The following is a 26,443-nucleotide window of genomic DNA, read 5'->3' as shown; positions in this document are numbered from 1 at the left end:
CTGTATTGGTTATTCTAGTTATACATTCTTCTAAATTTTTTTCAAAGTTTTCAACTTCTTTGACTTTGGTTTGAATATCCTCCCGTAGCTCGGAGTAATTTGATCGTCTGAAGCCTTCTTCTCTCAGCTCGTCAAAGTCATTCTCCGTCCAGCTTTGTTCTGTTGCTGGTGAGGAACTGCGTTCCTTTGGAGGAGGAGAGGTACTCTGCTTTTTAGAGTTTCCAGTTTTTCTGCTCTGTTTTTTCCCCATCTTTGTGGTTTTATCTACTTTTGGTCTTTGATGATGGTGATGTACAGATGGGTTTTTGGTGTGGATGTCCTTTCTGTTAGTTTTCCTTCTAACAGACAGGACCCTCAGCTGCAGGTCTGTTGGAGTACCTGGCCGGCCATGTGAGGTGTCAGTCTGCCCCTGCTGGGGGGTGCCTCCCAGTTAGGCTGCTCGGGGGTCAGGGGTCAGGGACCCACTTGAGGAGGCAGTCTGCCCGTTCTCAGATCTCCAGCTGCGTGCTGGGAGAACCACTGCTCTCCTCAAAGCTGTCAGACAGGGACATTTAAGTCTGCAGAGGTTACTGCTGTCTTTTTGTTTGTCTGTGCCCTGCCCCCAGAGGTGGAGCCTACAGAGGCAGGCAGGCCTCCTTGAGCTGTGGTGGGCTCCACCCAGTTCAAGCTTCCAGGCTGCTTTGTTTACCTAAGCGAGCCTGGGCAATGGCGGGCGCCCCTCCCCCAGCCTCGCTGCGGACTTGCTGTTTGATCTCAGACTGCTGTGCTAGCAATCAGCGAGACTCCGTGGGCATAGGACCCTCTGAGCCAGTTGCGGGCTATACTCTCCTGGGGCACCGTTTCCTAAGCCCGTCGGAAAAGCACAGTATTCGGGTGGGAGTGGCCCGATTTTCCAGGTGCCGTCTGTCACCCCTGAAAAGGGAACTCCCTGACCCCTTGCGCTTCCCGAGTGAGGCAACGCCTCGCCCCTGCTTCGGCTGGCGCACGGTGCACTCACCCACTGACCTGCGCCCACTGTCTGGCACTCCCTAGTGAGATGAACACGGTACCTCAGATGGAAATGCAGAAATCACCCGTCTTCTGCGTTGCTCGCGCTGGGAGCTGTAGACCGGAGCTGTTCCTATTCGGCCATCTTGGCTCCTCCCCGCATATGTGCCACGTTTTCTTAATCCAGTCTATCATTGTTGGACATTTGGGTTGGTTCCAAGTCTTTGCTATTGTGAATAGTGCCACAATAAACATACGTGTTCATGTGTCTTTATAGCAGCATGATTTATAGTCCTTTGGGTATATACCCAGTAATGGGATGGCTGGGTCAAATGGTATTTCTAGTTCTAGATCCCTGAGGAATCGCCACATTGACTTCCACAATGGTTGAACTAGTTTACAGTCCCACCAACAGTGTAAAAGTGTTCCTATTTCTTCACATCCTCTCCAGCACCTGTTGTTTCCTGACTTTTTAATGATTGGAATATTCTAATAAACAAACAAAACTCAGAATAAATGGATTTTTACAGAATAAACAAAATGCAGTAGGAAGATTAACACAGGAGAGATTAATCTTTACTTATCTAATGAATGTGTGTGCAAATATATATGTGTGGAACTAAACCATATGTTGTTTATGTTGTTATATTTGCTACATTTAAAGTTGTTCAAAGATTGAAAAGTAGATATATGATCCTTTTTTTCCACAGACTTAATTAATGCCATGTGATATGATAATAAAGCAAACATTTACTAAGTATTTACTTCGTGTCATTCAGAGTAAGCTTTTTACATGTATTAAATCATCAAATAATTTAAAACTCAAGGTAGATTATGCCACTTCTTAGCTCAAATTTTTTCAAATGGCACCTCAACTTTCTTGGAGAAAAAGCCAAAATCTATATGACAGCCTACAAGGCTCTATATGCACTGTTCCTTCGTGACCTTTCTGATCTCATTTATTGTAACTTTTCCCTTACCCGACTTTGTTGCAGCCACACTGGACTCCTTGCAATTCTTTGAACCTGATGAGTAGGTCCCATCCACGATAGGGCCTTCACAATTGTTCTCCTAGCTTCTTAGAGTATTATTTTCCCAGGGGTGTGTATGGCTTGCTTCTCACTCTCTTCATGTCCCTGCTGAAATGTCATGTTTTATCTGAGGCCTTCCCTGACCAACCTATATAAAGTGCCTTTCAAGAATGCTTTTCCAGACTTTTCAACTGCTAAACATTTATTGAATGCCAACTGTGTACAAGATCTGTTAAATAAAAGAAGACTAAAGCATTACTGGGTCCTCCCCAAGAACTTGCAGTCTAGTTAGGTACATAAAATATGAACATATAATAATATAGATATCAATGGCAAGTGCTAAATAAGTGATACCTACCAGTGGTTCTCAACTTTTGTTTAACCATAACATACATTACAATGAAAACATTCAATTGATTATTCAACAATGTATACTGAACACCTAAAATATACAGGGCAAAATAATGGATGCTTACATGCTTCATGCCTTTGTGGATTAGCAAGGGATAATAACATTAAGCTGGTAATTAAAGCGTATGCAAACAGTGAATTTCAACTGCTGTGTATAAATACAAGAAAGTGTACGTACACGACCTCCTTTAAGAAGAGGACCTAAATTAGTCATGTACAAAGGGTATTTTAGATTATTCTGAAGCAGAATGGGAATAAGCAAGGCAGAGAGGGAATATAGAGTGTGCCAAATACAGTAAATTGCACACGTGAAAGCCCTCAGATGTAAAGGTGCATGATGACTTTGAGGAAGTAAAGGAAAGCAAGTATGTCTGGAGACTAGCACATAACTCAAGAGAATCAAGAGATGAGACCAAAGCTAAGTCTTGTTGGATGCTGGCATTTATCTTAAGTATAACAATATGCCATTGAAGTATTAACATTTTAAACAGAAGCATGATAGACTCCTTTAAAATGACAATATTAGCAGTGTAGAGAATGGATTGGAAAGGAGAAGTGAAGTTGGAAATAATCACCCAAGTCAGGAGGCTATTGCCCAGCTCAGGTGACAGATAATGACCACTTATCCTAGGGTAGTGGCAGTGGAATGGGAAAGAAGTAGATGGTTTTGAGATATATTGAGACCAGGTGGACTTGGCAGAGCTTGATGATAAATTGTATAGAATGGGTAAGAGAGATTGGTCTGGAGTTTCCTACTTGAGGACATAGATGGATAGTAGTGCTTTGTTTTGCAAGTGGAAAGGCCACGGAAGAGTAGGATTGGGGAAACATCATTGTTTCTTACACACATGTGCATTCTACCTTCACGAGTACCTGAGGGTTATGAGCCTTGTTGGCTCCGTGTCATGCCACACCTTTCATTTCTGCTCAAGGAAACATAAACAAATGAGTAAGGAGGTGCTTTAGAGGTAACCTTGAATTTTCTTTGACCTAGTCCTTAAAAAATATTTCAGTTGTACGCTGTTAAGATCCATACTTTTAAAAGTCACAAATGTTTATAGACTTGACTCTCAGCTGATCTATACACACCATTGTTTAGACAGACCTCTGCTGATATACATAGTAGGTTCTTGTAAGGGTTCAGGAAACAGTTTGTCTAAGTGCTCGGGGAAGTTTGCATGTCAGCAGTGGAATTTAAATTGTCCAAACATGGTGCAAATAAATGTACAGAGAAATTTGTGGCAAATGCAATATAAATATGTAGTGAGTGAACCAAATATTAAAGCTGGAAAAATGCAAGCATGTACCAGGAATAGTGAATAGAAAAACATAGTTGATGTGGATCATATATGGAGAGAACGTTTGGCACATGGACTGGTGAAGCTCACATCTCATAACTACAAGACTTAAGTATTTGAACTTTGTTTTGTAAGCATTGAGCTGGAGAATGAGAACATTAAATTTAGGAAGATTAATCTGAGGTTGATGTGTATGCATATTAAGTTGGAGAAATTTGAGACAGGAGACAGGAGGATCATTGGGTAAAGTTTCTACATTTGTTTAGACCCTGAGATGTTAAAGGGTCTGAGGTGAGTGTGTCAACATTTTATTAAAAGGTGCAGGGTAATTGAAGAGATATTCATTGGAAAACAACAATGAGCTAGATTGATGATTTACTGGGCACAAAAAGAAGGGATGAAGGAAGAATCAAAGCTACCATAATTTTTACAATTTGAGACAATATGATGATTAGGGGACAGAACAAAAGAAGGAAATTCTGTTTTTGTGGGAGACATATAATGACTTGATAGATGTACTGAATAACAAGATATGTAGGTGGATATTATGGATATTTTTGAGATTGTGTTTATGTTTTTCAGTGATTATTAAAATCCCCAAATTTTCATTGACACCCCGGACTGAATTTTATTTCAATTAGTTTAAATGTCCTTTTCTTCAGTTTTCTAACAAACATGCACTTAAATTTTACCATATGCCAGTCATTATTTCAAGAACTTCTGTTTAAACTTATATAACCCTCATAGCAACGTCATGATGTAGATGCTATTATTATGCCATTTCACAGATGAAGTTAATATGCCTCATGTCAACACAACTAGTAATCAAAAATCCAGTATTCAAACTCAGGCAGTCTGGTTCCAAATGTACTTATGACCACTCCATTCTGCTGCCCCTCACTATATATGGAATATATCCCTCAGCTATAATCATATTTGTATTTATTCAATAAATGTTTCATAAGTAATATTTGATAGGTATTACACTAGGTGCTAGGAATAAGGTGGTGAACAAAACCAGTCACTGTTCCATTCCTCATAAAGCCTACAGCCTAAAAGGAGAGATAGTTGTTAATCAGTTAATCATATGAAGGAACTTGATAGCAGGAGCACTTAAACAATGTGGATTTTACCTAGGTAAACTGAAGTGTAAAGGGTGGGACTTGCAATTATTTGGGCAAAGAAATATGGGAAGAGCAGAGAGGACACTTAATGTGCAAGAAGCCTGTGGTGGGAGGCAGGATGGAGAACATGCAGGCATTGGAACAAATGCTAGCATGGCTACAGGAGACAGAGGGCCCATGGTACTAGAGTAGATGGTGTACAGGCTAATACAAACCATGGAAGCCACATCATAGGGAGCTTTGTCTTTATCCTAAAAGCACTGGGAAGTCATTGAAGATTTTTAAGCAGGGAAAAACTCAATCAAATTTTCTGTTTGAAAACCCTAATTTGATTAGACTGTAGAACTCAGAGGTGAATGCACAGCATGGTAATGAAAAAAAAAACACAGAAGATATTGTAATTAAATCACCATAGAAAGGTAAAGCATTTGTCTTAAATGTTTATTTTTTCCTGTGTATATGTTGGCTTACTACAGTAATTACAGATGTGGTGATACAACTAATAGTCAACTCTCCTCAGGGCATTCTTTGTAAATGTAATTGAAAGTAGACATGTATTTGAAAAAAAATTAAATTAATTGAAGATAAGCTATTATCTAGGATTGGTATTAGGTGCTTTCTAGGACATCTTATTTAATTCTCAAAACGTTACAAATGTTAGGCCTTCAGTTCGAAAGTTTAATTAGATTAAATTACTGTTCTTGGTCATTATTAGTGCAGTGAAGTTAGCAGCAAAACAAACAAACAAACAAAAAAAAAAACTTTTTCCCCTAAAATTGTTTAGTAATCTGTGAGCCACTAAAATAGATTCCTTTCTTGGAATCCATCTATTAAAAAATCTTTGAACTTTTGAAAATACTTATCTCATACATAATTTACAGATGAGTACCCAAAAATAGTTTTGACTAAAATATTAGAGCCAGAGACTCTGAACTCACAATTTGCTGCCAATAATGATAAATTATGATGTCATGGAACATGCAGAATATTTGTTGGAAATGAAAAATTCAAGATATATATATATGTGTGTGTATATATATGTGTGTGTGTGTGTGTGTGTGTGTGTATATATATATATATATATATATATATATATATATATATATGTTTCTTACTCCTAAGGAAGTTCCTTAACTGTGGAAGAGAGAGAAAAACTGAAGCACATTCTCGAAAATATAACTATCATCAATTTGATTGATCTATAATTAATAATAATTTCTATTAATTTTTTGGAGAATCTGAGGGTTGTCACACCTGCTATTTCAAGCTCCTTCCTCTTTCTGAGAAATCTTTCATATTCCATTTTGTATGTCACTTTTTCTGTCTTATCACTCAGCTGTGACTTAAGGGTTTCCAAGATGGAAGTGTCAAGAGAAAAAGAAATCACTGTTTTTCCTTCTGCAGAAGTATCATTAATTTTTTTTTCCTTTAGTCCATTCTTGACAGCAATGTCATAATTATTTTTCCCAAAGTCTATGTTAATTCTTAGTTTAAAATGTTAAAATCTACAATTCAAGTAGGAAAAATGGCAGATAGAAGACAGGACTAACAAGCAGCTCCCACTTAGATGTACAGAACAGTGTCTGGAGATTCACATTGTGAACTTTTGCTCCAAGAACCATCACAGGAACAAATCAGGAAAACAGAAATAATTCACAGACCCTTTGAAACAAGCAGCTTGCTTCTGCAAATGCCATGAGACAGCTGAAAAAACTATGAGTTCCCAAAGCGTGAGGGGGGAAAAGTCAGCCTCTAAACACATATCCCCACTGTGAACTGAAAAATCCTGATCATGGGAGAAGGATTAACTTTACTTAGAGCCAAAACAGATTTAGGAAGCCAAATCAAAGATAAAAGTAGAAGAAGCAGCCAGAAGAGCCCCATAGGCACTTCCAGTCTTCAACTGAAGTCCAGGGAAGCCATTTCTGGCCTTATCTCACAGAGGTCCTTGGGGAAAGGAAAGCAGCCGGTGGAATTTGGGAGGTGCACAGGGTGAGGTAAGCTCCTAGCTGAACCTTGTAATAATTTCGACTGAGCACAAACTTTCCTGAGCAGAATCAGGGGGAGAGGGGGAAAACAGGTAGTGCAGATACAAGTGCAGAAGCCACAGATGGTGTGGGTAGGCAGGCCGAGGCCTGAGAGCCCTGCTTGCTTTCTCAATTGGGACGCTTATAGCCTGGGGTAAGATCTCAGCCATGCTCACAAGCTGCCTGGATATAAACTCAGTGCAGTTCTGGAGGCATGGTGGGAGTGAGATTGGCCTTGCTGGCTATGTGGCATCTGGGTGAGCCCTGTCACTGCCAGATTTCCCCCCCTTCCCTGGTGACCTGTACAGTGCAGCAGAGGCAGCCATAATCTCCCTGGGAACATAACTTCATTGGCCTGAAAGCCACCCCAAAAACCCCCACAGTGGCTGCAGCAAGCTCTACCCAAGGAGAGTCTCAGCTCAAACCCACCTAACCCTGTCCCTACCTGATGGTTTTTCTCTGCCCACCTTGATAACCAAAGACAAAAGACAATCTCTTGGGAGCTGTGTGACCCTGCCCATCACCTGAGAAACCTGAGCACTCATCTGGCCAATGTAGGGCAAAATTATATCCCTCTTCTACTGCTATCCTCCTTTCACTCTCTTTAAAACACCACCTCCTGGCTGGAGGCCAACCAACTCAAGTCATTACAGCAACTCATAACAGAACAACCCTGCTTCGAAGAAAGAAAAAACAACAGCTAATTCTACCACCTGACACACCCCGGCTAACCAGAGGTCCTGAATCTGTCCACATGACAACTTCACTGCTAGCATAACCAACATTCAAGAAAACCAGTGCACTAAACAAAACTACAACCAAGGACTCCCACAGAGTCCACTTTACTCCCCTGCCATCTCTGCCAGAGCAGGTTCCGGCATCCACAGCTGGGAGACCTGAAGATAGATTGCATCACAGGTCACTTTGCAGACATTCCTCAGCACCAGCCTAGAGCCCAGTTGCCCCACTGGGTGGCTAGATCCAGAAGGGTAATAACAGTCACAGGAGTCTGGCTCTCAGGAAGCCCTATTCCTAGAAGAAAGGGGAGAGCACCACATCAAGGGATTACCCCGTGGGACAAAAGAATCTGAACAGCAGCCCTTCAGTTCCAGATCTTTCCAATGAAACATTCTACCTAAATGAGAAGAAACTAGAAAGTAATTCTGGTAATATGACAAAACAACATTCTATGACACCCACAAAAGATCATACTAGCTGTCCAACAATGGTCTAAACCAAGAAATTTCTTAAATGCCGGAAAAAGAATTCAGAAAGTTGATTATTAGGCTTCTCAAGGTGGCACCAGAGAAAGATGAAAACCAACTTAAAGAAATTAAAGGCCGGGGGCAGTGGCTCATGCCTGTAATTCCAGCACTTTGGGAGGCCAAGGCAGGTGGATCACTTAAAGTCAGGAGTTCAAGACCAGACTGGCCAACATGATGAAAACCCATATCTACTAAAAATACAAAAAAGTAGCCAGGCATGGTGGCTCAAACCTGTGGTCCCAGCTACTTGGGAGGCTGAGGTATAAGAATTGCTTGAACCGAGGAGACAGAGCCAAGATTGTGCCACTGCACACCAGCCTGGCAACAGGGTGAGACTGCGTCAAAAAAGAAAAGAAAGGAAAACAGAAATACAAAAAACACATAGGATATAGATGAAAAAGTCTCCAGGGAAATAGATATCATAAAGAAAGGACAATCACAACTTCTGGAAATGAATGGCACACTTAGAGAAATGCAAAATACACTGGAAAGTTTCAACAATAGAATCAAACAAGTAGAAGAAAAAATTCAGAGCTCAAAGAAGGCTTTTGAATTAACCCAATATGATGAAGACAAATAAAAATAATTTAAAAAATGAGCAAAGACTCCAAGAAATTTGGGATTATGTTAAATGACCAAACATAAGAATAATTGGTGTTCCCAAGGAAGAAGAGAAATCTAAAAGTTTGGAAAATTTATTTGAAGGAAATCAATGAAAACTTCCCTGGTCTTGCTAGAGATCTAGGCATCCAAATACAAGAAGCTCTAAAGAATACCTGGTAAATTAATCACGAACACATCATCACCTAGGAACTTACATAGTCATCAAGTTATCTGAAGTCAAGATGAAGGAAAGAAATCTTAAGAGAAGAGAGGCAAAAGCATCAGGTAGCCTGTAAAATGAAACCTGTCAGATTAACAGGAGATTTCTCAGCAGAAACCCTGTAAACCAGAAGGGATTGGGGTCCTATCTATAGCCTCCTTAAAATAATTATCAGCAAAAAATTTTGTACACAGCAAACTCAGCTTCATACATGAAAGAGAGATAAAGTCTTTTTCAGACAAATAAATGCTAAGAGAATTATTCACCACTACCAAGCCAGCATATAAGAAATGCTAAAAGGAGTCCTAAATCTTGAAACAAAACCTTGAAATACACAAAAATAGAATGTCCTTAAAGCATAAATCTCTCAGGACCAATAACACATGAGAAAGCAATGAGAAACAATAACACAATGAGAAAAAAAAAAACAGGGTATTCAGGTAACAGCTAGCATGATGAATAGAACACTACTATGTCACATCTCAATACTAACATTGAATGTAAATGGCTCCACTTAAAAGGTACAGAATCTCAGAATGGATAAAAATCCAAAAACCAAGTATCTGCCATATTCAAGAGAATCATCTAACAAATAAGTACTCACCTAAACTTAAGGTAAAAGGGTAGAAAGAGATATTCCATGCAAATGGAAACCAAAAGTGAGCAGCGGTAGCTATTCTTATATCAGACAAAACAGACTTTAAAGGAAAAACAGTTAAAAAAGATAAAGAGGGACATTATATAATGTTAGAAGGATTAGTCCAACAGGAAAATATCACAATTCTAAATACATATGCACCTAACATGAGAGCTCCCAAATTTATAAAACAATTACCACTACACACAGGAAATGAGATAGATGACAGCACAGTAATAGTGAGGGACCCCAATACTCCACTGACAGCACAAGATAGATCATCAAGCCAGAAAGTCAACAAAGAAACAGTGGACTTAAACTATACCCTAGAACAAATGGACTTAACAGATATTTACAGAACATTCTATCCAACAACTGCAGAATAAAGATTCTTTTCTTCAACACCTGGAACATTCTCTAAGATAGGCTACAAAACAAGTCTTAATAAATTTAAGAAAATTGAAATTATATCAAGTACTCCCTCAGCCCACAGTGGAATAAAATTGGAAATTAACTCCAAAGAGAATCCTTAAAGCTGTGTATAATTATAAGGTTTAATTATACCTTAGACAATATTATGTCCTCAAAAACTAATAGATGAATGAATGAATGAATGGTTAGACTGCCTCCTCAAACTAGATCATAATCGACTTGAGAACAGGACCAAATACTCTGTATTAGAATTTTTACATCCCCAAGGGACATGTTCCCAAGGCCTTCAAAATTCACTAAGTTAATGGCATAACTATGCATAAAATGCCTTCCAGAAATTCAGGAAAGCATAACCGAAAAATTTAATACCTTCAAACCTTTTCTGAAATTTACTGAATATGAATAATGAATAGAAAACAGTCAAGCTGAATCTAAATTGGATAGAAATTTAGGCTCACTCACTCACTAGCAAGAGTCATGCTATATTGTGCAACAGTGTCCATAGTGTAGGATTCAATATTTTGTGTTAGCAAAATGAGAAGTAACTACCAATAAGCTATTGGGATTGTATGCAAGCAGTCAATAGGATAAATGGTAAAATTTCTAATATCAAGACTACTGATTTTATCTCTCAGCAAGATTAATCCAACATACATACCTATAGCTTCTAAAATACTTACAGATTGGTTGATTGACCCTATAAGAGAACAGTTATGCATTCCAAAAGTGCCCTTCCAATTCCCGTCAGGAAACAACCAAGATTGGTGGCAATAAACAGAAAAAAATTAAATTTTCTTCTAAAGGCTGTTATTACTAATTCAACCCACTGCCTTTCAGATTAGCTTCCAGATAGGGCTCTGGAGTCCAGTTATCTGAGTTCAAATTCAGCTGTATTTCCCTTCATGCTACGATTAGGAAATATACTTAAAATCTGTATTTCAGTGTCCTCTGCTATACGATGTTCATAAAACAAGATGTACACCCCATTGACTATGTGTATGGGGGTGCAAATTAATTAAAGTGTATTAGTAAGTGTTCAAAAAAGGTCATCAATGCAAGTAAAAACATACTGAATATCTATGATTTCCTTCTCTCATATAGGCATACATTATGAAATGATTAAATCAAGGTAATTAAAATATTCAACACTCCACTTATTTTTCTGTGATGAGAACATTTAAAATCTTCTCTCTTAGCAATTATTATGTGATACATTGTTATTAGTAATAGTCGCCAGGTTGTACAATAGATCTCCAGCACTTACTCATACTGGCTAACTGAAACTGTACCTTTGACTAACAACTCCCAAGCCCTCAACCCCTTTCTCCTACCCCTGGCAATCACCGTTCTAGTCCCTGACTTTATGAATTCAACATTTTTAGATTTCACCTATTAGAAAAGCTTTCAGTTCACAGCAAAATTGAGTGGAAAGTACACCAGAGTGGTATATTTGTTAACAGTCATTGAACCTACATTAACACATTGTCGCCCAAAGTCCATAGTTTTTAGGGTTCACTCTTAGTGTTAAACAGTCTGGGTTTTCACAGATGATGTGTATCCACCAATATAATATCATACAGAATAGTTTTACTGACCTAACAATTCTGTGTGCTCTACCTTTTCATCCGTCCCTCCCTGCTAACCCCTGATCTTTTTGCTGTCTTCGTGGTTTGCCTTTTCCAGATTGTCATGTAGTTGGAATCATCCAGTCTGTAGTATTTTTTTAGATTGGCTTCTTTCACTTAGTAATATGCATTTAAACTTTCAGCTTGTGTTTTAATGACTTGATAGCTCTCTATTTTTAGCATTGAATAACCCATTGTCTGACTTTACCATCGTTTCTTTATTATTCATCTACTAAAGGACATCTTGGTTGTTTCCAACGAATAGAACTGCTATAAGCATCCATGGGCAGATTTTTAGTAGACACGTTTTCAAGTTATTTACATAGTAACTTTTATTGTCCATCTTGTAAGCCTGAGGTCTGAGGACTAGGTTTGACCTTCATTTCAAACATTAGTTTATATTACGCCGGAGATGACTTCAGATAATTCAAAATGCTGTACTTATTTGCCAACTTTGTTAATTAAGTGATTAATTTCATGATTTTAGAGGAAGAAAGGTGTACTAAAACTCTGCTCTGAGAAACTTGTTTTATATTTCCTTTTTGTGTATGTGAATATTCCTATGCCATTACAGCATGAATATTGCACTAAAATTTTGATCTAAGATCTGTTCTATATAAAGTGGCATTTATCTTGGAGAGGGACAAAGGAGAAAGGGTCAATTTTGGATTCAAGCTTAGTGTGTTCAACTGTCCTAAATCATAGCTCACTGCTTGAGGCACAGGGTCTTACTGCAGATTCCCCAGGAGAGGGTTAGGTTACCACAAAGGTTTTTTTTCCCTTTTTAAACATTTCTATAATTTTTATCTTAAAGACTATATTTTCATCGTTTTTCAAGCCACTTGGTTGTTATAGTTAGATACCTTGATACTATGAATGTTCAAGGAAATAATTTTATTGAAAGAGATTATTTTTCTATTAAATATACAGTGAAACTAAAAGTAGCAAGGGGATACAGGCGGAAACATTAATTCCATCATGGAAAGAGTGACTTTATTGCCTGCCTATTTGAACGGTACACTCTATATACCCTTTGGAAAAGAAAAAATATTAGTTCTTGGCAAGCCTCATGTCTTCGTTTATGTATCTCTTCTGTTTTATATCTCAAATGTCTACTTGATGTAATCAAGGGGAGTAGTATGACTCAAACTTTTGTGAAGAATGAATTATTTAAACTACCAGTATTAAATTTTCAGTTCGCACAATGCAAGGGAACTAAAGATACCATTCTCTCAAGTCTTTTTTTCTCTTGACTTGAATAGGTGAAAGAGAATATATGATTCTTTATTTTAATGCTGCCTGGACAAACATTTGGGAAATAAATCAAATGTGAAATATATTACCTTCAAGGCATTGGTGGGCTATCATGGAACAGTTGAAAGTGTAGGAGCACAAGAGACCAAATGATTTGGTTTGAACTGTTGTTCAAATGTTGTTTGAACTGAGATGAAGCTCAGTTTCTTCATCTGGAAAATGAGGCTTCTCTTACCTACCCAATTCATTTGGTGGTGTTTTTTTGAGAATTAAATAGGACAATCCATATGAAAGTGAATGTTGTGTACCTAGAGCACTGAAGGCACTTATAACATGAGTACCCTCCTCCCCAACTTTCAGAAAACAGTAAGTCAGTACCTCCTGTGTGTAAAGCACCACATTTGGCACTGTGGCAGTATAATGCTAAATAAGATCCGGTTCTCCAGATGCAGATTATTACAACACTATAAATAGAATTAGTTATGAATGCACTTCGTGACACCATAACTAGGACATACTGCAGCATATATGTACAATATTTGAAAATGACTTGCATGTTTGTATGTCTTAGTAACTACGCCCAGGGTAACTACTGGATTTTATGGGAGTTGAGAGACATGGAGATTATTTGGGAGGGAAGCTAGTCAGGTAGTCAAACACCACACTTTATAAAACTCCAAATTATAGCTTCACTTTTCCCGCTATGAATGTACTGTCTAATGTGATAGCCACTATCCACATGTGGCTACTTAAATTTAAGTTGATAAATGAAATAAATGCTTAAAAGTTCAACTATTCAATAGCCACATGTGGCTAATGGCTACCATATTAGTTAGCACAGATATAGGACATTTTTATCAATGTAGAAAGTTATATTAGAAAACTATTCAGAAGCTAAGGTTCAAATTTAGGGTAAAGATAGGAAGAAGTAAATTATTTGGCAGTCTATTTCTGAATTCTTGTACCCATAATGGAAATAATGCAATGTTGGCAAGAAAATATGAGAGAAGGAAATCATAGATATTCAGTATGTTTTTACTTGCATTGATGACCTTTTTTGAACACTTACTAATACATTTTAATTAATTTGCACCCCCATACACATAGTCAATGGGGTGTACATCTTGTTTTATGAACATCGTATAGCAGAGAACACTGAAATACAGATTTTAAGTATATTTCCTAATCGTAGCATGAAGGGAAATACAGCTGAATTTGAACTCAGGTGATTGGACTCCAGAGCCCTACCTGGAAGCTAATCTGAAAGGCAGTGGGTTGAATTAGTAATAACAGCCTTTAGAAGAAAATTTAATTTTTTTCTGTTTATTGCCACCAATCTTGGTTGTTTCCTGACGGGAATTGGAAGGGCACTTTTGGAATGCATAACTGTTCTCTTATAGGGTCAATCAACCAATCTATAAGTACTTTAGAAGCTATAGGTATGTATGTTGGATTAATCTTGCTGAGAGATAAAATCAGTAGTCTTGATATTAGAAATTTTACCATTTATCCTATTGACTGCTTGCATACAATCCCAATAGCTTATTGGTAGTTACTTCTCATTTTGCTAACACAAAATATTGAATCCTACACTATGGACACTGTTGTACAATATAGCATAACTCTTGCTAGTGAGTGAGTGAGCCTAAATTTCTATCCAATTTAGATTCAGCTTGACTGTTTTCTATTCATTATTCATATTCAGTAAATTTCAGAAAAGGTTTGAAGGTATTAAATTTTTCAGTTATGCTTTCCTGAATTTCTGGAAGGCATTTTATGCATAGTTATGCCATTAACAGTGAATTTTGAAGGCCCTGGGAACATGTCCCTTGGGGATGTAAAAATTCTAACACAGCGCATTTGGTCCTGTTCTCAAGTCGATTATAATCTAGTTTAAGGAGGCAGTCTAAGCATTCATTCATTCATTCATCTATTAGTTTTTGAGGACATAATATTTTTTTAAAACGCTTTCATGAGTAAACAAAGATAATATACAATTTAAATGCTGTAGTTCTTTGGAGAATTGAGCAGTTAATGGAAAACTAATATGGAAACATATCAGGTGAGCTATTGAAGGTTCTCTTTTAAATTCTTGATGAGCAGAGATCCTTATTCCTAGTTATATGTGATAGACTTGATAGGACTAATGAGTGTGACTTAAAAAAAATCCTCAAATAAAATATTTTATCTGGATGAAAATTGGAAGCTTCTATTCACACTGTTTACTATTTCCCAGTCTTCAGCTGGCATGGGAACACTCAATTTAACAGAAGCAAATAGCCTATAAATTACCTAAATGCCAAGTAGTTAGATCAGTGTTACTGCTAAATTCTTCTACACTGGGGATTCCCAAGTTTTGGAGTATCAATAGCCAGCTTTCATTTTATTTGTCTTAAAATGACTTACCTGTCTTCCAATATGATTGCGTTGAATTTTAAGTAAATTCTGAGATTCTGGCATATGATAGGTACATGACTTTGTAAAGGGAAAATAAATGCTATTTTCATTTATACGCTCAGTGGTTGTCCTTGTAAATTCTTCAAGAGTGGGCTGAATGATATTTGAGGGCTTGTCACTTGTGCGTATTCTTTCGAAATGTACCCCTTAGTGGATTAAGTGTCAAATCAATCTCTTGCTTCTTCAGTGCAAAATGGATATTTTGTTCCTTTTTGCCATGTAGATCATGTACCTCATGTCATTTGGCAAGCCTGTAGCTATGTGAATTATTTTATAGTTCCTAGATTATAGTTTTTACATGCAAACTCGTATATTGATTTGAAGTGGTTTCACATGTAGTTTTTTCTGCCCACCAGGGATATAGGTGGTAGATCTTAAAGTGGCTCATTGTTTGGATTTAATTTTGTTCTTTTCCTAAACAGTTTTTGCCTTATTCATGTCATAAAAAAGCTTTACCATCACCTCTTGGAGATTTTATTCAGCAGATTATTTTTATAATATGTTTTGGCTGACATAACTTGCCTACTACTTTGATTTTTTTTTTAATTTGGTAGTATTGATAAAATATAAAAGTCACTAAAAATCCTATTACTTGTTTTGGAATTATATAAAATAAGTAAATATTTGTTGATACATCAATCAATTCCCTTCCTCAAAGGCAATTACTATCAATTTATGCATGTCCTTCTTGAATTATTTCTAAATTTACATTCTATAATCATGTAAATATTTATATATGTATCACAACATATTTACATGCAATTTAACTTTATTTATGGCCATCTATGTTGCATGTGTATACACACACTAATGTGTACGCATGTACACACATCATAAAATGATACATCATAGAAAAAATATCTGTTTGCAAATTTGTTTCTGCTTAAGAGTATATTCTGAACATATTTCTGGTTCAATACATGTACATGTGTTGTATTTTTTATGATTGTATAGAGTTTCATTGTATTTATACCAGCTCTCTTGATGTATTTTTGTTTTTTGCTATTCAGTGTTGCAACAAATATATTTGTACATATATTTTAATCATGAATGCTATTTTATGTGTAGAATATATTCTTAGAAGTGAATTGCTAGATTTAAGGAATTTATATTTTAATTTTAATACTAATTAATGTTTATGAATACTTTACAAGGGAAACATTATACTACACTATTTCTGATTGTTTTTATAACCCATCTAGGAAAGCATTCTTTTGAAAACCATTACTTGATATCTGGACAAAATCATTTAAGGAAATATTGCTGTATAGGTAACCCTATATATGGTTTATACAGCTATAGTGCCTGAAGTATATATCTGTGTATTTATGCAGAAACTTTGATTATGTCTATCCTAAATCAAATTCGAGTTGCAATGAAGAGATGGATCTTTGAGATTAGACAGACACCCATTTTGAGTGATGTGGTAACTGAATGTTTGAAGTTATTATGTATAACCACAAAATCCCTGGAACTCTAGTAAGAACTCTAGTAAGATTTGCATGTTGGCAGGACTTCACCAATCCACCTAAGCCACTGTTTTATTTTTTTATAACCATCCTTGTAAATGAGTTCAACAATCAACAATATTTTGGTTGTATTTAAGGGTTCACTGTGAAAATAAGAAAGATTTTATAAATTTAAATTACAAACTGCTTCTCCCTTTATTTTTTTGCTTGTTGAGGCAAAGTCCTACGTAGCCCAGCTCACCCGAAGGCATGCTCATTCTTTCACATCACAAAGAATTACATTCTTTAGCTTCATGGAATGTCATGGAAATAATTTACGTTCTATTAAAGAAAAAAGATCAACACTTGGTATGGTTCCAAGGGAGATTTCCTGCTTAAAATTTTACGAGCTGGTTAACAGAAAAGTCTATCCAGGTTCACCCCACCCTTATCTTAAGTACGTTCTTATCCCAGAATAGAAATGATGCAGAATGTAAACCATGCATTTCAAGGTCAGATAGCAGAGTTCAGACCAGAATTATGTTTGTATTATATGCTATCGCTATATCCTGTGGTTTAAAAGAAAATAGTCTGGAAAAAAGTCTGTAGAATGTTATATGTTTGATAGAACATCTCACTCTGTCACCTGAGTTGAAGTGCGGTGGCATGATCAAGGTTCACTGCAGCCTCAACTTCCTGGGCTCAGGCAATCCTCCTGCCTCAGCTCCCCAAGTAGCTGGGACCATAGATGCACACAATACCTGGCTAATTTTTATTTTTATTTGTAGAGATAGGATATCATTATGTTGCCCAGGTTAGTCACAAACTCCTGGACTCCAATCCTCCTGCCTCAGCCTCCCAAAGTGCTGGGATTACAGGCATGAGCCACCACACACAGCAAATGTTATCATTACATTATTTTTTAACATTTCCATTTCTTGGTATTGATGACTGAGACTTATGATGTTAAATAATTCCACTGCTCTCTTTTTACTTTATAATTCTTGTGTAATTTTTACAGTATGTGTTTATACCTATAAGAATGCAGGTGTATATATGTTATATGTATATCATATTCATATATTTGTATTTCTCCCATTCCTCTTTCTCCAATGAGAAATACATTTATAAGTACTTTGTGAAAAATGCTGATAGAATGCTTAGATGAAAGGGAAGGCCATAAAAATTATAGAAGAGAAAGAGAAGCAGCAGCCTGAGCCAAGAAAAGTACTTAACTATCTTTACTCCTAGGAACTAAAAAGAAAAGGATATGTGCTTGCAGGAACAGATTTTCAGTCCCTTACTGCCAAGTTAATTGCATAGCATTATATTTCCTTTCTAGGGTTCTTTGCAAACCTACTTATTGGCATGAGGTCATTCCAAAGCATTTTGTTGAAAACATGTTTTTAAAACATCATTGTGCTAACTTTGACAGATTTCTCCTAGAATGAATTTCTTTATTTTTCAGAATCTACCGTTGAAGAAGATCCCATGCAAAGCCAGTGCACCCTCGGGTTCCTTTTTTGCCCGAGACAATACAGCAAATTTCTTATCCTGGTGCCGAGATTTAGGGGTGGATGAAACGTGTCTATTTGAATCGGAAGGTTTGGGTATGTATTAACTTCAGAATTTTAGTTGATAAGATACTCAAATTATCTTTTGTCTTTGTCAGTATAGCCATCAAAAAGTTTTTTGTATGACATCATTTTGCAGATTATTAGCTTAAAAAGTCTGACTTTGTTGAAATCTTGCAGGTTTGCTGATAACATGATACTTTCAAAATAGAAAAATGAATATGCCCTCTTACTATTGGTTACCTCATGGATACAAGAATAGAAACAGAAGTAGCACAATTCTTTCCAAGCTAAATATAAGGGCCATTAGTGCAAAATTGGTGCAAAATTCTGGATATTTGGAAAACAGAGGGCCAAATTTAACCCCCAGGCTTTGATCTGGATTAAAGGGTAGCTGTGCAGGTTCTAGCCATGGAGAGCACTCTTGTCTTTTCACCTCTACAACAGTATGGAAACACTATTGCCCATAAGCTCTACCTTTATTGAAACTACAGATTATTCATTCATTTATTTTTTTTTAGTGAGTTAAAAATCAGGCAAGATAACAAGAGATTAATATCATCAAATATGTTGAATTAAAAGACAGATACCTTAGTGCCTACACCTACTGAGATAACTGGATAGATTTCTGTAGTTGTTTCTGATTGAATTTAGGCAAAGTCACTTCCAAATCATAGAATGAGCTTATTTCTTTGGAACAAAACATACATTGGAGCATTCAGTGTTTCAATACCACTCCATACACTAGGATAACATGTTCCAACTTTCCACGTAGGCTCCACCACAGTACAACTCAAATATGTAAAATATTAGAACTAAAGGCTCATTTTTGCAAAATGCAACCAAGTTGAGAAAGGAGACATCTAGAGAAAAAAACTTTGCTTTCTTTTTGCCTGAAGCCTTAAAAATCAATTTAATAGGTCATATAATACCAAATATTAACATCAAAGTAAGGTGAGCATCCTTCAGAGAGAACAAGTATACAAATTACCTTCCAAACAGCCAAAATGCCTATTGCCCCTAGGCCCCATTCCCATGTATAACCTAGGAAATTTATGGAAACAGCTGAAATCTTACTCATTTTATGTGCTTGAGGAAATCTGTATTTGTTCTCAGAGGAGGTGCTGTGATATGGCAAAGAAATACCATCAAATTTCTGAAAATTCTCTTAGCAAAGATGGGAACAGCATAAATTTAGCCTGGGGGAATATGCTAGACCTGAATTAAAAAAAGGGAACAAAATAATCTCACAGTAGTCTGCTGTACACAATAGTGTGCTCATGAAATGCTCAGTAAATAAATCAGCTTTTGATTATTATTACAATTTCCTCATATCAAAGTAAAAAAATTTGGTGGAAGATGTGTGCGTACATGGATAATACCTGTTTTTCAGTCCTGTGGTTAATTTACAGATCAATTTTAACTTTCAGGTTTGTAGGAAACCATGTGAGTGGAGGATTATAGGAAGGGGGTGTAGAAGAATTATTTGCACAAACAATTAAATAAAATTGCTTACAAGATCTGGTAAATGTTAAGATCATGTAAAAACATACAGCCATAAAATCAGATCTTAGTAACAAGGAGTACACTCTGCATGTGTGGACAATTAACATCACGATTTAAAATTCTACAGTGCCTCTGAATTGCCAAAGAACAATCACATGGGGAAACTATCGTTAATTTGCTAGTTTGTTCATTGTACAATTTTTCATTAAAGAAGCATTTTCTCAGTGATTACTATAGGCTAAATTGGTTAATAAAAGCTGTGAATGTAAATATGGTCTTGTCTCATTTTCTCATTGTCCATGACTTCTTTTGTTGTTTGAACTAATGAAATTTTCCTGTGGACACCAAGAAGAGTCCATCTAATATTAAATCCTCTCTGCTAGAAATAGCAGTATAGGTGAAGGTTCTAATGTGTATTTACTTTGATGGCTTTTAAAAACCCCATTCAAATAATAATACATTTTACCCTAAAATTATAAAGTTTAAAGCAACTTACATAATGACCCTGGTATATAAATGCCTACTCTATAGCAAATAAAATTATGTCAGGAAGAACTTTTAGATGTCCTACTTCTTCAGCCTGTTTGAAAAAATATATTCTGACATTATAAAAAGCCCATAATTTATATTTATTATATATATAATTGTACAAAAATTTTTGTACAAATTTTAAAGGCTATAAAAATGTAAAAATCTTTTGTAAACTTCTCAGTACCAAGTTAAATTAATTAGTTAGGTTTTCCAGTTGCTGCTCAACGAAAAGATAAATTTGCAATTTCTCCTGCTCAGAATAGAACCCAAAGTGATATATAATAGGCTCTAGGGATGTAATAGAAGGGGGTCAATATTATGGCATTGACTTTAGGATTAGTCAGAGAAAGGAAACAGCTGTGCTCATAAATGTTCATGATAATCAGGAGGAAGGACAATAAGAAGTTCCATTTCCACAAGTGGAACCCTTTCTCCTTTTTTTTTTTTTTTTTAAATTATTCATTGTGGGTGAGGAAGAGACTGAGCCGCTGCTGATGGCTTTGGACTCTACTTGCAGAGTTGACTTTCTTGCAACAATAACACTGTGTCCTCTGCTTGATGTCTTTTCACACTTCACTTTTGAAAGGAAATTTGGGGCAAGGCTTTTTTTTTTTTAACCTCAAGATTTCATTTCAGTGGCACAGAAGATGAAGCACATCCTTTGTGTCCTAGTGTTTTGAACAGCAAATAAAATGAAAAGATGCTCTGATGAATGGGAAAAATGTGTTTGAATGATAAAGTAGATCACTGTACTGAGTGTGTATGAAGAGGCTTCTGTGTTCAGCTGTTCAAAGGTCTTTGCCTGCATAAAGCATCCTTATCTTTGTGGCAACTGATATGCTACCCTCTGTTGCAGTGCTTTTTTGTACAATTATTTGTCAGAGGATCTTGATTCACAACTCACTGTTCTCTTTTCACAACAGCTAATGGCAAGAAACCTCAGTGGGTGAGGGAAGGTGTGCAAGCGATGAACTGGGGAGAAGGGAGGGCAACTAATTCTATATGTTTATGTCATGCTTCTTGTCTTTTTTATGCTTGGCAGATAACTTCCTATGCCACATACAGGGTTTAACCTGTAATTTATACTCTGTGACATTCTTTAGAGATAATTTTTCCTCTGTAAAATGTCAGTTCTTAGATCATATGTTCGCTACATCCTGAAATGTTTCAGAAATAAACCCATAGAAAAGTGGACATGAAGAACCTATTTGCAAAAGACTTATAAAAATCCAATTAAGATACTAAAGTGTTGGACACTTTAGTAATAAGGTAGATGTGAATAAAAGCTATGAAAAAATAACTAAATTAAGGAAATTATATAGTTAGTATTGGTAAGTATATATTATATCAGAATCTTCCATACATTGCTGAAGAAAATTGGAAATTGGCATGCTTTCTTTGGAAGGCAATTTTATATCAAAGACCTCAGAAGTAGTTATACACTTTGATTAAGTTGTTCTGCTTCCAAAAATGTATTAAAAGGCAATTAGTAGAGATAGGAACCAGAATCTCTACTGAAACATTAAAAAAAAATAGCTGGAACCTATGATATTTGGTAGCAGCTTAAACAAATTGTAGTCATCCATAGATGCCATCCGAAGATAATATTCTTGAAACTATTTAAGGATATGGGAAAATATGATATATGATTAACATAAGGTCACCCGTTTGTATCTATATTTAACAATAAAATTTCACATTCAGAATTTGAAGGAAAAATAAATAGTAATTAGGTTGTAAATTATATCATTTTCTTCAATTATCTATTAACAAACTTAAGATAGTGAAGAATTATGGCATGTAATCTGAAACATGAACAATTGATTTATATTATGATGCAATTGGACCAATTAGCCTAGAGATTTATTGACATAAAATTTTATACATCAGTATATTAAAAGGGTTTTTCACATTGTTGAAGTTAAACTGATACTTTAAGTGATTACAGAATTCTATGTTGTATCATAACAAAGGTTTTTGTGTGGTCTGCAGAGCATGTTGTAACCATAAAGGTCTACATGTAACACTCACTCCGACCCCTGCTGTTCAAACCATGTTGACATATAAGTGACAAGAGAAACATTTCTTTTCATTACTCTGATATATTAAGATGAATAACAGTTTCATTAGATTCCTTTAAAATATTTAGGATTGTGCTTTAAGTTAAAAAGATGAACATAAGTATTTTCTTGAATTCAAAAGTATGTAGTTGATCAGTCTATAAACAAAATAGACCCCAATAATTATTTTATAAGAAATTAGCTTTTAGTTGTAGAGTTAAAATATATATATAGCTATAGAAGGCTCTAGGTGTGAAAGTATTTATATTTTCAGTTTCACTGAAATGTAAGTTATTGGACTGTATAAATCAATAATCTTCCTAACAGTAAATTTAGGAATTTTTCAAATGTTCATTTAAATAAATAATTTAACCACGTTTTCTAAAATGATGTTGAGTGTTTTTATGGGGCTAAGTTTTACAATTTAAATTAAGATCAGAAATCTATACTTTATTTTCAAGCTTAAAAACAGTTTTCAATTATGAATCATGAAATTGATGCTTTTATGTCATTTTTTACTAAGATATTTTAAGTAACTAACCATTTTATTAAATTACTGCTAGTCTTTCTGTACAGTTTATTATTTGTAATTTGTATTGGCCTATCAATTTAGAAATTGTCAAGTTAACTTTTTTTCCTAGAAATTTGTTTATTTTGTTTTATTTATACACATTCTGGTGAGCTGGGAGATAGCGAAAAAAGGGATGGGGGAGTACTTTAAAAATACACACTTTTTTTGCTTGCTATAATTGTGTCAATATCATTATGTTATTGGATAATTATAGGATTTGGAGGCCAGTGACTATGCTTCATCTATTTCTCTGAGAAAGAATCTACTCAACAAGAAAAGGGTTTGCTATCTGTGGTGTAGCATGCAAATGTGTGTGATTTGTTTGAGTATAACTTTTAAAAAAATTTATTTTCTGTGTTTGTGTTTGCTGTGTGGTACTGTCTTCTTTTGATGCATCATCCTGATGAGGAATTTTACAAGTTTTTTTTGTTTTGTTGAACATTGGTGAACATTTTGCTTCAGAGGCAAACATTGTCTACCTGAAGTAAAAAGGTTTGTGTGTGGATTTTTAAATATTAGCATTTTCCATTTCATTTCTTAAAGACACATGTTGCATCAGAAAAAGAATCTATGCCTGCCTTTAAGTGTTTGATAAACCGTTCCTTATTCTTGTTTTTGTCTATATTGAAGACTATAAGAGTATTTTTGTGGGAAAAAAACTATATTACTTTTATGAGTATTAATTTATGATAATAATTTCAGGATACTCATTCAGCCCTGGATTATTTATATTAATTTTTTCCCAGGATCATTTTCTTTTAGACTTTTTGTTTTTTAACACATTTTTGTTTTATGAAGTACATACTTCATTAGCATCTCAATTCACTTTTACTCTGGAACTCAGAAAACCCTTTTCAAATCTGGCCCTCTCCCGTATGCCAAGGAAGATGCAGGAGGGAGCAATTAAATCCCTTATCCAATGTTACACAACTTTTAAATGGCCCAGCTACAGTTTGAATTCAGCTCCATTCACCTTCAAAAATCATGCCCCATCTGTTATAGAAACATATACTTTGTCTGCATTCATTTTAGATGTTATTAGAATTATTTCAAGCAAAAGGAAAAAATATATACCAACTTAGAAAAGACTCACCTCTGATTGCTATTCTGAGTGATAGTGGCTTAATCCATTATTTTACCTGGGTGCTGGGTGCTAGAGGAAAAAAGAGCGCTCTTTTTTCCAGGATATTTCTCAACTCTAGGGCAAAGGCAATGAAATTCATTCTATTCTGTAGGGCTTCCATTACTGATGAGATTATGAATGGACGCTCCTTGTTCAAATGATTTACATGGATGCCATATTCTATTTTAAATCATTCTTACTGGTGATTCTGAGAAATGTGGATACTCACACACATCATTATTGAGCTTGTGAGATTCTTCTTTGTTTGCTTTTTCCTTCTTCTCATCAGCCTCAGATCAGTTTTATAGCCCCTAAATTGCTATCACTATTTATCACCTACATTTAACCTCACAGAGTTTTGTGTGGGTCTTACTCAGAGTGACATGACACAGAGAGTAGTTTGTGACTGTCTTCACTTTCTTGGGAAGCATGAAAGTTTTTATGTATCTTATAGATTCCGGCAGGAGAGAAATGCCTATAATATTTATTAAGGGCTAATCCAACATTCGCATTATTTCCCCTCCATTTATCATCATCATCATCATCATCATCATCGTCATCATCATCATCATCGTCATCATCATCATCATCACCACCACCATTGCTATCCTTCACATTTGTAGAGCATGTTACATATATCAAAGCACACTTAAATATTTTCAGCAAAACATATGTAGGAATTATAACTACTATTTATTATTATAACATTGATTAATACAGTACTTATCAAACTTTAGTGTATATACACATCACCTTGAAAATTTGTTTAAATGTAGTTTCTGATTATTAGAGCTGGATAGGTCCCCAAATTTGCATTTTTAATAAGTTCCCATGCCATGCCAATACTGCTGGTCTGTGGGTCACATTTTAGTGCAAGAGAGTAACATTTATTGAGTGTTTACCAGGTACCATGTGTTCTTAACCATATGGTTACCTTATAAAGAAGAGCAGGTAGAAGACATGGCACTTGTTTTAGAGTTGAAGAAATTAGCCTTAAGTAGAACCAATTCTTCTGACTTCTAGCTTACTATTTCTTCTACTATACCACTCTCTTTGGCATATTAGAACCAATTCTCTACTCTGGGAAAGTAGGCAGCCATTAATTTATAGTATTTTTATAAGTGAACAACATTTATCCAAAAGTATATTTTTTCAAGTTTCCTTACTAAATAAAAGGCTAAAAAGTGATTTTCTTCAACATTGCCATTAATGTTGTAACCTCTAGTTATATAGAAACCAAATGGACAACATAATTTTTCATGCTTTCATTTCTTTGCCCACCTGTTAAAACTTAATATATTTAACTAAACTATACATTCATGGTCTAATGCATTTTATCCTTGCAGATTCTGTGACATTGAAATTATACCCTCTTGCTTTAGTGGAAGGCCTCATTTTCTGTTCCTGGAGCTAACAGCATTCCATTTGACATTTGACGCCCATGAGATTTTTTTTTTTTATAGAATCTAGGTTATGAGATTGAGTCTCTTGCCACATATTTTTGAATGGAAACCTGTGTTACTTTTCCCAGAGGTGTTTTACATTATGCTTTTCTTGAAATGGTTTTGATTATTTAAAAAGAATCCGCCAATGATAAAACCATTTGTGTAATAATCACCATTGACTAGAGAGCTCTTTATTTGTTTTGAAGAGAATTTGCTCAGAGGAAAGCTACAGCAATCCTCTCTTCTACCCCAACTCAAAGCAAAATACCTTGTTAATGTTACAATGATAAAGTGGGGAAAATGTCTCCTACCATAAATTTTAATGTAACTAGATGTCCTTTTGAAAAAGATAAATGATGAAATATGCTTAAGATGAGTAGTACATATGACTGCATGCAAAGGCTTTAGTACAAACACAGTACAGTGAAAGTTGCCTGTCTATTGACAAAGGTATACATTCAGTTATTTTATCTTCTAAAATAGACAATACATAATTACATAAATAGTTATTAAAAGTGAACTCTACTAAATTATTTTAATCACAAAAGAAAATTAAAGGCAAAGTATTTGGTGTTTCAAAAACTGACATATGTCCTAATGCAATTGTTACTTGAACTTTGTACTTAGCATCAACTTGTAATTGCTGAAGGATATCTGCTTTATATCTTTACATGTTGGCCAAATTGACTCATTTAACCTGAAGTTTGATTAAATTTAGAATTAACTATATCTGATAGAATATAAAAGACAAAAATTTTAAATATACTCATTATAATAGAACCAATCTAAATTATATCTCCTAACAGTAATCTTC

General features: G+C 35.5%; 1 protein-coding gene across 15 annotated transcripts in view; it reads left to right on the top strand.

Moving 5' to 3' along the window:
* The window catches only part of GAS2 (growth arrest specific 2), a 180,175-nt gene that overhangs the window by 75,904 nt on the left and 77,828 nt on the right, over positions 1 to 26,443 (top strand). For all 15 annotated transcript variants that reach the window (XM_063671054.1, XM_054438137.2, XM_063671051.1 and 12 more), the window contains one exon: positions 18,288 to 18,429. In XM_063671054.1, the coding sequence (XP_063527124.1) occupies positions 18,288 to 18,429 (142 nt within the window). The remainder of the gene's footprint in view (positions 1 to 18,287; positions 18,430 to 26,443) is intronic.

Source organism: Pongo pygmaeus, chromosome 9, assembly GCF_028885625.2.
Source record: "Pongo pygmaeus isolate AG05252 chromosome 9, NHGRI_mPonPyg2-v2.0_pri, whole genome shotgun sequence".
Lineage (NCBI taxonomy): Eukaryota > Metazoa > Chordata > Mammalia > Primates > Hominidae > Pongo > Pongo pygmaeus.
This window is presented reverse-complemented; position numbering and strand designations above follow the sequence as displayed.